This window comes from Cebus imitator, unplaced genomic scaffold, assembly GCF_001604975.1.
Source record: "Cebus imitator isolate Cc_AM_T3 unplaced genomic scaffold, Cebus_imitator-1.0 Scaffold110, whole genome shotgun sequence".
NCBI lineage: Eukaryota > Metazoa > Chordata > Mammalia > Primates > Cebidae > Cebus > Cebus imitator.
The window spans coordinates 2,921,456-2,936,339 of record NW_016107425.1 but is presented as its reverse complement, the minus strand read 5'-3'; the positions used below and the strand labels follow the sequence as shown (position 1 = coordinate 2,936,339).

At 43.0% G+C, this 14,884-nt stretch overlaps 1 protein-coding gene across 6 annotated transcripts in view; it reads right to left on the bottom strand.

Moving 5' to 3' along the window:
* RAPGEF4 (Rap guanine nucleotide exchange factor 4) overlaps positions 1-14,884 on the bottom strand; it is a 323,726-nt gene that overhangs the window by 83,943 nt on the left and 224,899 nt on the right. For 4 of the 6 annotated variants that reach the window (XM_017538228.1, XM_017538230.2, XM_037741904.1 and 1 more), the window contains 4 exons: positions 8,408-8,461; positions 7,994-8,100; positions 3,510-3,631; positions 1,765-1,948 (listed from right to left, as the gene is read on the bottom strand). In XM_017538228.1, the coding sequence (XP_017393717.1) occupies positions 1,765-1,948; positions 3,510-3,631; positions 7,994-8,100; positions 8,408-8,461 (467 nt within the window). The remainder of the gene's footprint in view (positions 1-1,764; positions 1,949-3,509; positions 3,632-7,993; positions 8,101-8,407; positions 8,462-14,884) is intronic. The other 2 variants (XM_017538229.2, XM_017538231.2) reach the window with 1 other exon arrangement.

Genomic DNA, 14,884 nt, shown 5'->3' with positions numbered 1-14,884 from the left:
CAATAAATGAACAAATACGGTAAAATGAGATCTGTCTTTGCCTTTAAGAAGTTCATAATGTTGTTGACAGTAACATTTCTCCACAGGGGCACTGTTCTCAGGACAGCACTTTATTGCATTGGGTTCCTAGGTACTGTGGTGTGTTTGGCAGCCCTGGGTTCTAGCCACCGCCCAGTAAGTGCTAGCAGTGGCCCCCCTCCTGAGCTTTGGCAACAGCCCTTAGGGGACTGTCCCTAAGGGCTTGATTCAGAACCACTGCACATGTTGGCTTGGATGCAGGTGGCAGCAAGGAGGACAGCAGAAGGGATGGACCCAGGAAATGATGAGGAAATATGAAGGAAGGACAGTGAGACAAGAGGGGACAAGAAAGAAAGCACAGCTTCAAATGGTGGTGCTCATCTGACTTTCCCAGTCCCCAGGGATTGTCTCGTGCCTTCTACGATCCTTCAGGGCAGAGAAAGCATACATTGGCTGGGCAGGTTTGGACCCCACTCCTGCTAATGTCAGTGAAGCTCTAGCTTTGTTTGATGTTTTGGATTTTCCTGCTCATCTTGTTATGTGAAGAAAGGTTTTTGTGGCTTACAGAGGCAAAGACCATGGTTCTAGAGTTAAGGATGATGGTACCTGCTGGGATGAGGGGAGGCCTTTGAAACACATGGTGCGGGAGAGTCATGTGTTACCCATAAGAAAATTTTGACAAAGGCGACAACCCTGAATCAGGGCAAGTGAAAGAATCTGGGGGAAAGGAGATTAAAATGCCTGCAGAGAGGCTACTGTGGGTTGGTCTGAGGGGCAGCCTTTGGGGAGGCTGGCCTGAGGGGCACCTCACTCTTGGAAAGTACCCAGCAGACACCCAGGACATGTAATGCGTAATGCCCTTGTCAAGACTAATACACCAAGGTCAGCCAAGCATGACTCAGAGCTGACGTCCATGGCTGGCCGATGCTGGCTGCGGGGCAGAGGGCGTCTTCATTTCCAGTTGAAAAACACAAGCCTGTGTGGTGGTTTTGGAACCAAGTGCCAAGTCACTCCTTACTGAAAAGGTTTCCTTGAGGATTAGGACCACAGCGTATGCTTCTTCACATGCCCCATAGCAATTAACGGAGTGCCCCACATCGAACGGGGCTGAATAACACATTCTTCCTGAGCGGATCTGATTAAACATTTCAGAGTCCTCAATTGCAGGTGGCCGCCTGCTCCTGATGGTAAGGTGGGTTCAGCTGAGACAGAAGGGAGAAACTGCCTCAGCAGCTGAATGGGGGCCTTGACGGGGTCAGTGCAGTAGTAGCATGCTCAGAAGAATGGGCCTTTAAGCTGAAGAACAGAAGCCTCAGAGGAGGGTAAGAGGATGTGCTGAATGAGTGAAGGAACAAATGAATGGAGGCAGGGGCATGGAGGCTGTGGCTCTAATGACCTCTGTCCTGTTGCATTAGGCAGAAAGGTGCTGCCGCAGAGTGACATAGAAAGAGAGCAGTTTCTGTTTGTCATTGATCGAAGGTCATTTAATATGGGGACTCAGTTTTGACAGCCTCAGCCAACTGCTGACAATCTCTATAGCTTTAACTCATGAAAATGGAAAAGAGGGCCAAACACAAAAAATAAAGTAACAGAGACACGCACTGCTGTGGCACCCTTCACCTGCTCCCTTCTGGCTGTGGGGGATGGCCAGGGCTTTTGAGAGCAGCCTTGTGCCTCTCTCCCAAGAACATCTATGAACTGGGCAGCCTCGGGACCTGGAGGGGTGAGCCACGAGCTCTCACTCACGGTTTGTGGAGGATCATCCTCATGTGGGCGTCGGGGCCCATCTGGGACAGCAGCAGCATGGTGTCCTGGAGCTCCTCATCGCATTCCTTCTTCTCCTCCTCAGTAGGCAAAGGGGCATCCTCGTGCTCATCATCCAGAAATCGATAGAATAAATATTTGTCTTGGAAATGGTGCTCCTGGTCCACTATGGGAAACATGGAAGCACGTGTCAGCAGCGGCACTTTGGCCCCACAGCTCCGTTCACTGGAAACAAATGCAGGGCATCGGGCAGGAAAGCCAAGCGGCAGCAAAGTCAGCCGCCTCCTCACCCTTCTCGCTCTGCCCTGCCCAGGCCGTGCAGCTGGAAGACATGACCTCGGGGCTGCAGTCATGCACACCACAGCCCTCTCAGACCCACCCATCTCCTGGGCCTCCGTGGGACTCCCTTTGAGGGCCTGCCAGCGTTTCTGAGATGAACACTTTGACCTGCAGAAATCACCTTCCTGATATTTTCTAGGAGGTGGGACCTGTGTCCCAAACAGGAAATGAACCAACTGCCAGGTCATGTTGTTTCATGGCTTTTGAAAGTACAGCCTTTAAAAAAATATCTGCTTTGTCAGAATTTATATTATTCCTTCTATATGTACTGTTCATAAACATTTCTGTCTACACTCTGGAAAAAAGTGCTAGTACAAAGTTAGTTGTTTGAACAAAGCTGACCGGACCATGCTTCTAGATCTTATACTGCTAGAAGGATTTTGTGGTAATTTTCTTCAAGATCTGATTTTTAAAAGTTTTTTCCTCTTATTCCTTTAAACAGAATTTAGATCTTGGTAGGACAAAGACAATGAATGCGGCTCAGAATCCCTCACGGACATGTCTTAGAGCCTTGAGCCCCTTTTCAGGAGGGAGCATCAACACCCTCAAAAGGTAAAGAGAAGCAGTAGACCCCTTGCTGCTCAAAGTGTGATTCCTGGAGGAGCGGCAGCAGCAGTATCTGGAAACTTGTTGGAAATGCAGACTCTGAGTCAATTTCAGATGAGCTATGTCCAAATCTGCACAAGAGACCCAGGCAATATGTATGCACATTAAAGTATGAGAAACACTGGCAAAACCATTTCTAGATTCCCAGGTGCTGGTAAATGAAATGAATGATTTAATATTTTGTTTGGAAGTGTCTTCAACAAATGGCATGAGAGTTTGGCCAGAGTTACACACCAGTCCTGAAGAGCTACTCCGCTCAATTATAGCCCCTGCAGTTATCAAGAGCCACAACTGCAGAGCACATTCTTGATTTTAAATATGGTCATCCTGTGGGTATACAAATTGGCTCTCCCAGACAGTGGCACAGTTAAAAGGCAGCTTCTGAATTCATTACTTACTTTCATGTCATCAGCCCAGCCACACACTTCACTGCTCTTCATTCTGTCCCTGCATCAGGATTGCTATGCACTACTCAGAGTATAATCACACTATCAATGAACCGTGAATGCAAACTAATAAACATAATTGGAACTGATGCACTCGGGCTGCAATTTCATTTTCCTTTCATATGTTCTCCCAAGTTAGGAAGGTACAATGGTAGAATATAGCAATCAATAGCATCTACTTGCTGCATTTGTATTGCTAAATGAAGATGCTAGCTCTGCAGGTCCCTAAAAGGATCGTAATTCTTTCTTGCCCATTTGGGAGTTCAGCAACTACTTACCCAAAGAAATGCACTTAGCATTTCTTGAGAGGTTTCCAGGGACTGAGGCTCATCTTACCGTGGTTGAGAACACCGTCTTCTAACAGGACTTGCCACATGCCAACAGCTTGAGTCCGGGAGTGAACACATGGTGTCTGCTGCATCATCCAGTCCACCAGCTCTGTTCCCACACAGCATTGTCTAAGGGGAAGTGAGAGACACACAGGGTGGGGAAGGCACCCCTTTTCAGACAGAGGATGGGAGATGGATTTTGAGAGGAGAACCTACCAAAGGCCTTAATGGTCTCCTACCAGAAGAGGTCTCATGGCAAACAAACCACCACACACGGTAGCTTCAGGTTCTCAAATGCCAATAGAAGCCAAAAAAGCTACTCAGCTCATGACAGAACTTTAAAACAAGGCTGGCTAAATGAAAGCATTACAACTTGCAGCATGAGGGGGGACCAGAGGGTCGCTAGAGGGGGAGACTGGCAAGCTAATCAGAGGAACAGAAACTCTGTCCTGGTGAGCCGGTCCCAGAAAAATCTCAGCGCAAGGTGGAGGAAAAGCAAAATACACAGACCCTCTCCACCTGAGTCTCGTGCAGAGTGAGTTAATGTTTATGAGGCACTCAGAGGTGCTCCATGAAAGGTGCTGTATAAGTGCAAAATTATATAGCACTTTATATTTTCAAGTAATACTACTGATCTTCCTTGGAGGGGTGTTGGGAGAAACAAGCAATTAGTGATGCAAATCTCTTTGAAAAAGTTCTGTGTAATGAGTATTAGCACTTCTCCAGAACCTGTCACCTGAAGAGCTCCAAATGATTTCTGGCTTTCTGTATATTCACACATTAATCCCCAAGATGCCCCTCTGTGGTGAGTTGGACTGGTTAAGCAAACTGCATATATTAGTTGGAAAATGCATAATCACACACACACACACACACACACACACACACACACACACACACACACACACATTAGGAAATACTGAAACTGCCCATGGGGTGAGAGAAGGGCAGGGGTCTATGGCATGATGCTTCAAGAGAGGAAATGGAATCTTGAAGTCCTAGCAATGGATCAATCCCAAGGGATGATGGAACAAGGCAGGGAGTCACAGAGCAGCTGGCTGCCTGCAGCTGGGACTGAGTCACTGGTGACCTCCCCTCCCATGCAAAGGACGGTACCACCTCTGGGGCGTGGGCTAGGGAGCTCCTCTCTAGTTGAAACTGGAGGAGGCTCATGGTGCTGTGCCACTTTGGGAACAGTCTTGAAGTGGCAGGAGACATGAGATACAGCACTAGGTCTGCTACTTATTAGCTATGTGACTTTGGCCACATGGTTTCAACTCTCTGGTTCTCACTTTTCTTGCCTGTAAAAAATAAAAAAATAGGAGGAGCAAATGATGGCCTCTAAAGCCTTTTCCAGTTCTAATCATCTTAATCTTGGCCTTCTAAAATCTATCAGAGAAATCGTGGGATTACTTGATTTGAGGCTGACCCTCACCGCAGAATATTTCACAGGGAGGATGTACTGGGAAGACCATTATATTTCCAGGACTGCCCTTATTACAGGCTATACCTGCACATTAGAGCTTCAGTGGGCTACAGTCACCTATTTATAAATCATTCTAAACCAAACATAAGATCTGCCAGAATGTTGCTTTCCTGAGAATTGATTAATGGTAAAAATCATGTAAAAATACACAAAAATCAATTTCATTTGGCTTTTTATCAATGATTGTCTTTACGAAGAAAAACACACAGACTCAAGATGATCCCAGAGCATCTGATGAGTCCTTACAGAGGGTATAAGAATCTTGCAGTCAGCATAGGGAACAAAGACACACCGCTGTGCCACTTGCAGCTGATGGAATCACAAGTAACCTTTCCATTAACGATCACTAAATGATTTAGAATTGACAGCAGACCTCTAGGATAGTGACTTCGGGGGGTTATGCTGCACCTGGAGAGGCATCAGCCCCTAATACTGCGGCAATAATATAATGGAGTGAGGAGCAGGAGGGAGAGAGAGGATGAAACTGGCAAGTATAAGATCTGGGACAAGGAACTCAGAGTGTCCTGCAGAAAAAAGAAATCATGCTTCTGGCTTCCAGTTGAGCCCAATGGTTATTCCCAGCAGATCATTAATTTGTGTCACAGGGTGTGGAACAGATATAACACATATATTTTAGGGGTTTAAAATCTTAGTACGATGGAGCATGGAAGAGATTATGGCTTCTGACTTCTAGTTTCCATTATCTATCATCAAACATGACATATTTTAATGAATTTTCCCTAATGCAAGTCAATACTTGGCAAAGCGAAATCACATCTTAAATTGGGGAGGTGGGGGGGGGCGGGAATGAAGCTTTGAAAAGAAAAAGGTCCTTTAACCATATGAGATCTTTGATATCTCCTGAATGAATTTAAAACATTGAACTCTCTGAGGACATGTGACACATTGGTTGATTGATTGATTTTAACCTTTACTTTTCTTAAAATTACAGCAGTGTGTAGGGGGCCTGATATGGTTTGGCTGCGTCCCCACCCAAATCTCATCTCAAATTGTAATTCCCATGTGTCAGGGGAGGGGCCTGGTGGGAGGGGACTGGATCATGGGGGCAAATTTTCCCCTTGCATTTCTTGTGATAGTGAGTTCTCACAAGATCTGATCATGTAAAAGGGTATGGCACCTCCCCCTTCTCTCTCTCTCCTGCTCTGCCATGGTAAGATGTGCCTGCTTCCCCTTGGCTTTCTCCCATGATTGTAAGTTTCCTGAGGCCTCCTAGCCATGCTTCCTGTTAAGCCTGTGGAACTGTGAGTTGATTAAACCATTTTTCTTCATAAATTACCCAGTCTCAGATAGTTCTTTACAGCAGCGTGAAAACAGACTAATAAAAGGGCCACAGACTAGAAAAAGAATCAACTTCCAGTGTTGGAGGACTTACAAATGTAAACATCCAAAATAGTAGGTAGTTAATATCAACATAAAATGGGCTAGGTGATCAATCTCTCCTAAGAGATGGAATGTGTCTTATGTGGAATGTGCTACTGATGAGACTAAGGTACTTCAAGTCTCATCTCATTTCCAAAATTCTGTCAACAAGGGGCCCATCTAAATGTAACACACTGTCAGTTTTGGTCTTTCAACATATTCATGCCAAATGCAAGCAGAAGAGTATTAGTTTTCATGGAGTATAGAAAAAATAATCAGAAGAGGAAGAATCTGCAATGTATTTTTTCTATCTCTGTCCTTGAGAGGGAAACTGGATCTGGAGGCATGTATACCCGGTAGATTTGCTTTAAGGTGAACCCTACAGTACCAGATCTAGATCACATTTAACTAACTGAGCACGTATTTATGCTCAAATTCCTGAACCAGAACCTTTATAGGTTCTGTCATAGTTGGTAGAAGACATACGTCCTTTCTGGTAACTTTGAAATTTGTATTCTAGATTTTCAGTGTGTCTTATGAATTTGGTTCATGTGAATCAAATAGGTTTTGACTCATGCCAATGCTGATGGGTTCTGAGGTCATGTCTGGGCTAGATGGGAAAGACAGTCTCACTGATTGCTGAAAGAGGGCTGTTATGTCTAACCCTGGGTTTGGGAAGAGACAGTGAAGGGCTGTGTGCCACATATTGGCAATTCTAGTTCCTAAACACTTGTTGAATTGATAAAATCAAAAGTTAGGATTAGACTCGAGTTCTTAACTGGCCCACCATGGTTCAGTCATCCCAGAAGGTTCAGCTAACCATGCAACCTCAGTCTTTATCTTGGTCATTTCTTAACTCCATTGAGAACTATAGTTAGGAATTCATATTCTATATGAATATATATGTGATGCAGAGTTGTGTATCTTACTATATGCATGGTAGGATGGAATCCTACCTTAGAAAATAAGCTATGTAAAGGACTTCACATATTTCCTTCACTGCTGTATCCTTAGGGCTTGAAACACAATAGTGCCCGGCACCCAGTAAGTTCTAAACTTGCAGAATAAGTGAATGACTGAATGAATGAAATGATCACTGAATCTGGAAATCAACCAACTTTGGTTTAAATCTTGGTCCTGCCACTCACTTGATTTGTGATTTGGACAAGCATAGCTAATTTCTCCAAGCCTCAGTTTTGTTATCTGAAAAATGGTCATACACGTCTGGCAGTATTACATGGATGAAATGGGTGAATACACTGAAAGATACCTGGCACGGGTCTTTTAGTATAAATAAGTGTGCAGTCTATGTTGGTTGAATGTGATCTAAATCTACCAGGCTTCCTAAAAGTCACTAGCAAACAGAAATAAGAAAAATTTTCTCCTCTTTGTTCATCACAACTAAACCAATATCCAAGCAAATTAGTTTAGGAGGTGCTGGGAATATTCAGGATAATTAAACAACCACAGTTAATCTGGGATCTAAGACAAACCTAACCTTCCAGAACCTGAAGCCACTACAAAATGGGCTGCCCCCATATGAAAAACAGGGAGAAGCATTTCTGTTCCATTTTCCCTAAACACGAATGTGAGCAGGGCACTGCCTTTAGAATTAGCACACATACCTGTATGTCTTTAGGTGGTATTTTCTATCCCTTATCATGTGAGGTGCTCGAGAGAGAATGGCATTTCGTAAAATTTTTCCAGCCTTGAGGATCTTCTCTGAAGGGACCTGGATTTTAATCAGGTGGAAGGAGGGGAGGAGAAAGAAGTGTTTATAGAAGGGAAAAAAACCAAACAAATCCTTAAACCACTTTCCAATCTGACTCTGGCTTGGAAAACGTAACTCACTCAATACATTTATTTTGTTCACTTATGTGACATGTCACTGGTTTATGTTGAGAACCGAAACACTGAATATTCCCTCTCTCTAGAAAATGCATCAGAGGCTTCCTGATGTGATGCCCTGACGTAGACTGCCTCCAGAGGTACTTAAGAAGCTAGCTCGATGGCTCATCAACCCACCTACAGCCCATTACCTTGGTAATGGTGTTAGCAGGACGAAGAGGAACGTGAGGTTCAATGAGAGGTGTCTGAAAAATAAAATGTTAAAGCAAAAGAAAATTAAACAAAAAGTTCACTGAAGAAAATTATGGGTTGGGGGATAATAAGAAACATCCATTTTTATAAAAACTCAAAATAGAATTTAAAAAAACAAGAGATAAAGTCTGCCTAAAGAACTTGAATGCATAGGCATTCAAAGGGCAAAATTAGACCATTCAATTTGCCAAGATTTAAATATAAATTATTAAAAATGAAAAACCAAATAGATAGGAATGATTAGATGTTTGTAGGCTTCATGAGAAGATGGAATAAATATCCATTCAAAGCCTAACAAACATCAGAGCAGAGGAAAAAGCAAAACAAGATAAACATAAATGGAGATTACAATGACCTATCTCCAGGGGTGGGAATAAAGTATTGATATGGGATGGAAATGAGATATTTCTTCTCTCTCTTGTGTAGTTAAGATTCTTTTTTCTGCAATTTGTATTTTTAGAAGTAAAGTTTTAATTTTAAAATGAGACTTATTGGTGGATCTATGCACTCAAGCTCCTAGGGCCCACTGAGGCAGTTAGTACACTTCTCCTTCTTCTACAAAGTAGAAGAAAGTGTACAGAGTTCAGGACTCTTTGACTTCCAGATCAGTTCTAGGCTCTAGAGAAAGTGCATGTGATTATCTACATTCTATTTTTTAAGTAGATGCAGTCTTGTTCTGTTGCCCAGGCCGAAGTGCAGTGGTGTGATCCTAGCTTACTGCAAGCTGAAAGCCTTGAATTCCCAGGCTCAAGAGATGCACCCACCTCAGCCTCCCAAGTACCTAGGACTACAGGCTTGCACTACCCTGCCCAGTTAATTTTTTTTTTTTTCTGTAGAGATGGGTGTCTATATATGTTGCCTAGGCTGGCCTCGAACTCCTGGCCTCAAGAGACCCAACTGCCTTGGCCTCCTAAAGTGCTGGGATTACAGGCATGAACCACAGCACTTGGCATATTAACCACACGCTTCAGATGGAGGTATTGAACACAATCCCAGAAAAATTACTTGCCACACAGCTACACATTAAGCCCCTCTAGTCTTAAGGAAATCGCTTTGTTTTCTTGCACTGAAGTAATCTGGTAATGGCATTTCAAATGGAGGAAAATGTATCCAGTCAAGGAGAGTGGCAGAACCACCAATACAATGCTGTTTATGCCACTTCCAGAAGGTAAGAAAAGATGGCACATTTATTTCTTATGAGATTGTGGTAGGCAGAATAATACTCCCCCCAACAGAAAAAAAATGTTTATGTCCTCATCCCCAGAACCTTCAAATATTTTAGGTTATGTGGCAAAAGGGACTCTAGGGGTATGTTTAAGTTAAGCATCAAACCAAGGGGATAATCCTGGTGTTTCTAGCTGGGCCAAAGGTAATCTTAAGGAGGCTTAAAAGATGGAAGAGGGAAGCAGAGAAGTCAGAGCTGGCTTTGAAGACAGAAGGGGCCAAGGGCCAAGGAATGAGAGCAGCCTCCAGGAAAAGGAGAAAAACAATGAAAAGAGGATTTCCCCTAGAACCTCCAGATGAATGCAGCCCTGCTGACACTTTAATTTGGGCCTAGTGCAACCCATTTCAGACTTCTAAACCACAGCACTGTCAGGTTATTAAGTGTTTTTTAAACCACTACATTTGTGGTAATTTGTTCTAGCAGTCATGGAAAACTGACAGAGATTATGATGCTTTGTACCAAAAACCCTACCGTCTACAAATAGAAGCCATTACGGTGAAAATAAATTGATAAGTTTTCCCTCTAGTCCTAATAAAAAATCAATCAATGGGGGAAACAACAGTCAATATGTAATAGGGTATGCACCTAAATACAAATATACATGTGTAAATATGTACCTTCTTTTAAATCAACAATAAGTTTCAATTAGGTTGATGTTTATGCTTTATAACAGAATTAAGGAAAAAGAGAAAATACTAAACTTGAAAATAGCAGCATAGATAAGATACATATGCATTTAGAATGGCTGAAATCTCACTGAACTAACTTATTTAAACATTTTCATCACCTTGCTGGCATCTGGTAGACCTTTTTTCCCTCTTGAAATCACTGTAGCACAGAAGTCAAGCAATATTACAGTATTTTAGGAGCATACAGTTTAGAACCAGCATAGATGAAGAAGTATCACTCTAGTTCAATTCAACAGTTGCTTTAAACAGAGACTGATTTTGCCCTGAAATAGCCCATGCCCCGTTATGGCAGACCTGCTGATGGAGAGGGACTGTGAGCTCACAGAGTCCCTGTATTTGCACCTGATACCTCAAAGAAGACAAGAATTATTTGGTGGTATTATAACCTAGAGAAATGTTCAAACATGTGAGACCATCATACACTAGGACCCTGAAAACATGCAGTTAAAACACGCTACATGTTTCTGAGTTGTGAGTTCTCAGGTTCTTAAGCCTCTCACTTCTTTTTATTATACAGGTTGGTTTACAGTCTAGGACTTCCCCTGACTGTATCAAATTGTCAAGACCTCTGGTTTCTTGAAAATAATAGTTAGAAAGCCATTTCTTCTTGTCTTGGAAGAAAGAGATGCAGATAGGTGTGGCCTAGAGTAGATGGGTATGGGATTCGTTTCTGAGTTCACCTTTTCTTTCCAGTGAAAAAATCTACATTCCTTTGCAGTGGTCTCTAAGAGGCTGCCAGAGCCAAGGTCAAAAAGATGCCCATGCTTGAGGACTGGGGATAAATGTTTATTCTTCAGTAGGTGCAATGAAACATTATTTGAATATTGCATTTTTAATTTGTTTCTGCAGAAATGGCTATATTTTAACAAAATGCTAACAAGCGGTCCCTAGGCAACTTTATTTTGTTGGACAGCTCCCTTTTGTTCCTTGGAACCTTGAAAAGAAAGTGTTACTAAAGCAAGTAAGTATCAAGCTTCAAGATACTTTTCTTTGATTTGCAACTTCTAAAGAGGTAAATGTACACAAAGTTGTCTTTTAGCAACATAATCCTAGTACCAGTTCCAGTACCAAGAGGCCATTTCATCTGCTGAAAGGCAGAATTCTCAGAACCTTTTCTGGCTCAAAGATTTTAGGCTTAGGGACAACCTGAGGAATGGAGGATGCCTTGAGGAGGAGATAGTCCCTTTATTTAAATAAAACCTCCAAGGAACACAGGCAGGGGAAAGCAGGAAAGGTTTTATTTTGAGGGAACAGGAGTTCGTTTTTGAAGGGGTCACTGTATTCAGTTAGGCAATATACCACATTCTCAGAACTATGTTGGCACTTAGAAGCCAAATGCTTTGAGACAGAGAGGGCAAGCCTGACAGGCAGGCCAGGCCCCTGGAAATAGTCACTGGCCAATGCCTGTTCAGGGACCCCTGCATTACAAGTGTAGCTTTATTGCCTTTGTGTCAGCTTATTTACTTTCTTTTTGGTTTCCTTTGGCTTTCAAGTCAAGTTTCTTTTGAGAATTTCACCTTAGCTGCACTACAGAAAAGTAAGGGAAAGAATGTCATTTTATGAATTCTTGGGTTAAACAGGAGAATGAAAGACAAAAAGCACGATGATATTTGTGAGAAACAAAGACAGAAAGCCAGCCCTAGGGGCATGTTGCCCACACATGCTCCTTTACACGTATCTCCTTGCTGTATTCTGACTCCCATTGTTTACGGAGACAGCTAAGGCCAGAGACACCTAGGGACTTGCCTGTGCTCACACAGCCAATAAGTGAAATTGCTGAGAGTTGACTCCAGGTGTATTTCACTCCAGTGTCTCCATTGCTGGTACAATTACCCCATCTACCTGTAGTTTCCTTCTAGAGACATCTTGGCCCACTCTTTTTGTGTTCTGTTTGATTCAAGTTCATTGAGAAAATTGCAACTAAGCTCTTCTAGGTCATCAGGTATCAGACTTGTCCTGATGAATTTCCAGGAGTAAATATTCACAGTGACCTACTGAGATTACACATTAGCATCCTGCATCATGCTTGGTCTGAATTAACTTTTTAAAAAGCAGCTTTGTAACAATAAAACAACATTTAGCATTAAGGAACTGTCCCATCAGAGCTTAAGACAAATTGACCAGGGAGAGGAGTAGCAGTCCAGGGCAGCCAGGAGATGGAAAGCACTCAGTTTATTTACCACAGAGGGAATTTAATGTGGGAAGTACTGCACCAGGGGAGGAAAATTAGAGAAGCCAAATAGACCACTGTGAGACATAGTCCCAATATTAGCAAAGGAGGAAGCCCTCAAGCAAAGGGTGAGAGAGATGGAAGCACGACCAGGGTCTGAGCCAGGTGTCCTGGTGGGAACTGGAATCCTGGCAGGTGTCCCAGAACCCTAGAGATATGGCCACCACCAGAGATGACACGGGGCCACTGCTGAGAGGGAGGTGAGAGCCTCCCGCATCCAATCTCTCTCCAGCTAGAAGTCAGAAAAATATGGAAAAGAATTTGATTGTATAAATGATTAGGTTAAATGCAAGAGGGAAAGAAGCAGCACTGCAGTATCCGTGAGAGTCAAAGAAAGAAAACCAGCCCAAAGGCACAACCAAAGGGCAAGAGTTGATCTAAGAGCAATGGCCCAGGACCCATACAGAAGAGTAGTCACAGTGGCCAGAGGGCTGGCAGGGCTGCCACAGGTGCCACCCAGCCCTGTCACTCCCCACACCATATCCTCCTGGGTACTCTTCCTGCTGAGCTCTAGGCAAGGCAGGGAGACAGTAGGACACCACAGAGTGGGGGCTGCATTTGACCTGCTCGGTTTGCTTCCTAGGGCTGCCCCATGGCTGGCCCTATAGCCAGAAAACACATATCACAAATGAGCCCCAAAAGGCATGGATCCCTCTCCAATGAAATTTTCTAGATTTTGACACATCAATCCCATGTTGATAAAAATCCTTCCTCCCTACCTGAGCATGAAAGAATCCAAATAAGGCTGTGACAATGTGATCCTAAAGCAGTAAGGCAGGGAGGACAGATAAAGGCAGAGGCATTCAGCTTTCTCTCTGCTTTTCTTGGCTTTCTCCATGAAAGACTTCCCTCAGGACTGACTGTAATTGGTTTTTGTTTGTTTCTGGAAAGCGGATGCTGTTTCTACTGCCTTGTATTATGTTTATATTACTACTGAAAAGGAGAAACAGAGAGGGAAAATATTCCTTTTGGCACCAGAGCCAATGCAGAAATACTAATCAGGTGAATGAAAAATATGAATTTAGCCTCCATTAAAAGATGCACAATAACTCCCCGGTAGATTATAATGAAGTATAAGGTACTGTAATAGGCCTCACGAAAGACCATATTCAGACCCTTTTGAAAGGGGGTAATTCTTTTTCCTCAACTACTTGCTCACAGAAGCCTTTTGCAAGACACAGTATTTTAAACCAAGAGACAAGAATGACGAGCAAGATGCGGACACAACTCCTGCCAACCCAGTGCGGTAAAAAGTCAGGCAAGTCCACATCCAGTCTGTTGTAAGGATTTCATGAAGGTCTCTTGTGTGCAGAGCAGTGTGAGAGGCTAAAGGAGACTCTGATAAGCTACCTGGCCAAAATGGGCTTCATCTTGTTGAAAAAGCAAAACTTCTACGAGTTAAACAGTTTTAAGACAATAGGAGTGAAATAAATGCTGCAACATTTCGGATTTCAAATTCCCCTTTTCTTATTTCAGTTGAGGACATCTCTAGGAGGTAGAGAACAGTATTCAGCTTTTTTAGTGAAAATGAGATACTTTTTAGGAGCTATATTCCCTTGTTTTGGCATTTTGGAATAATATAGCTAAGATCTTCGAAACGTATGTCTCATTCTTGCAATAATTATCAACAATGTCATCACTCTTCGGGGCCGCCCAGATGAAATTAAAATAAGGACTAAGTCAGACTCATAGGCAGATTTCACCACTCTGAATTAACTCTGTAAGTTTTTCCATTTGTGAAATAATGGAAAAATCATCTGGAGCCTTCTTTGGTTTCCATTTGAAGGCTTCTTTTTCCTCCCCAAGTCATTTCCCCTAAATTCAAAATTGACTTAGAAATTTCCAGTTTCAGCTTTCTCTTGTAAAGAGCTTGAAAGTTGTCACTTGTGTCCAAGAAAAAGCTGAGCAAAGTGAAAATAATGATTGCTCTTGGGCTCTTCAGAGAATTGAGGGTGCAAAGCAAATTGCCACCCAGAAATCTGGGGAGACAGGGGAGTCCAGAGTCCTCATTGAGAGATCTGCTCACTTGGAAACCATAAACTGGTAAGAATACTTAAATGATACTTTTGACAAATTGCTGGAAGCTGAATGTGGGTTAGCTTGACAGTGAGACACTCCTGAGGATGGGCCATTATTAGGTGGCCCCTCACACTTCGTGAATTTTACCTACTTCAACCCCACCAGTTTTACCTACTTCAACTCCTCATGAAGAGCCAAAAAAAAAAAAAAAAAAAAAAGGCCTCCCTGTGGCTCTGACAAGGAGAGGGAAAGC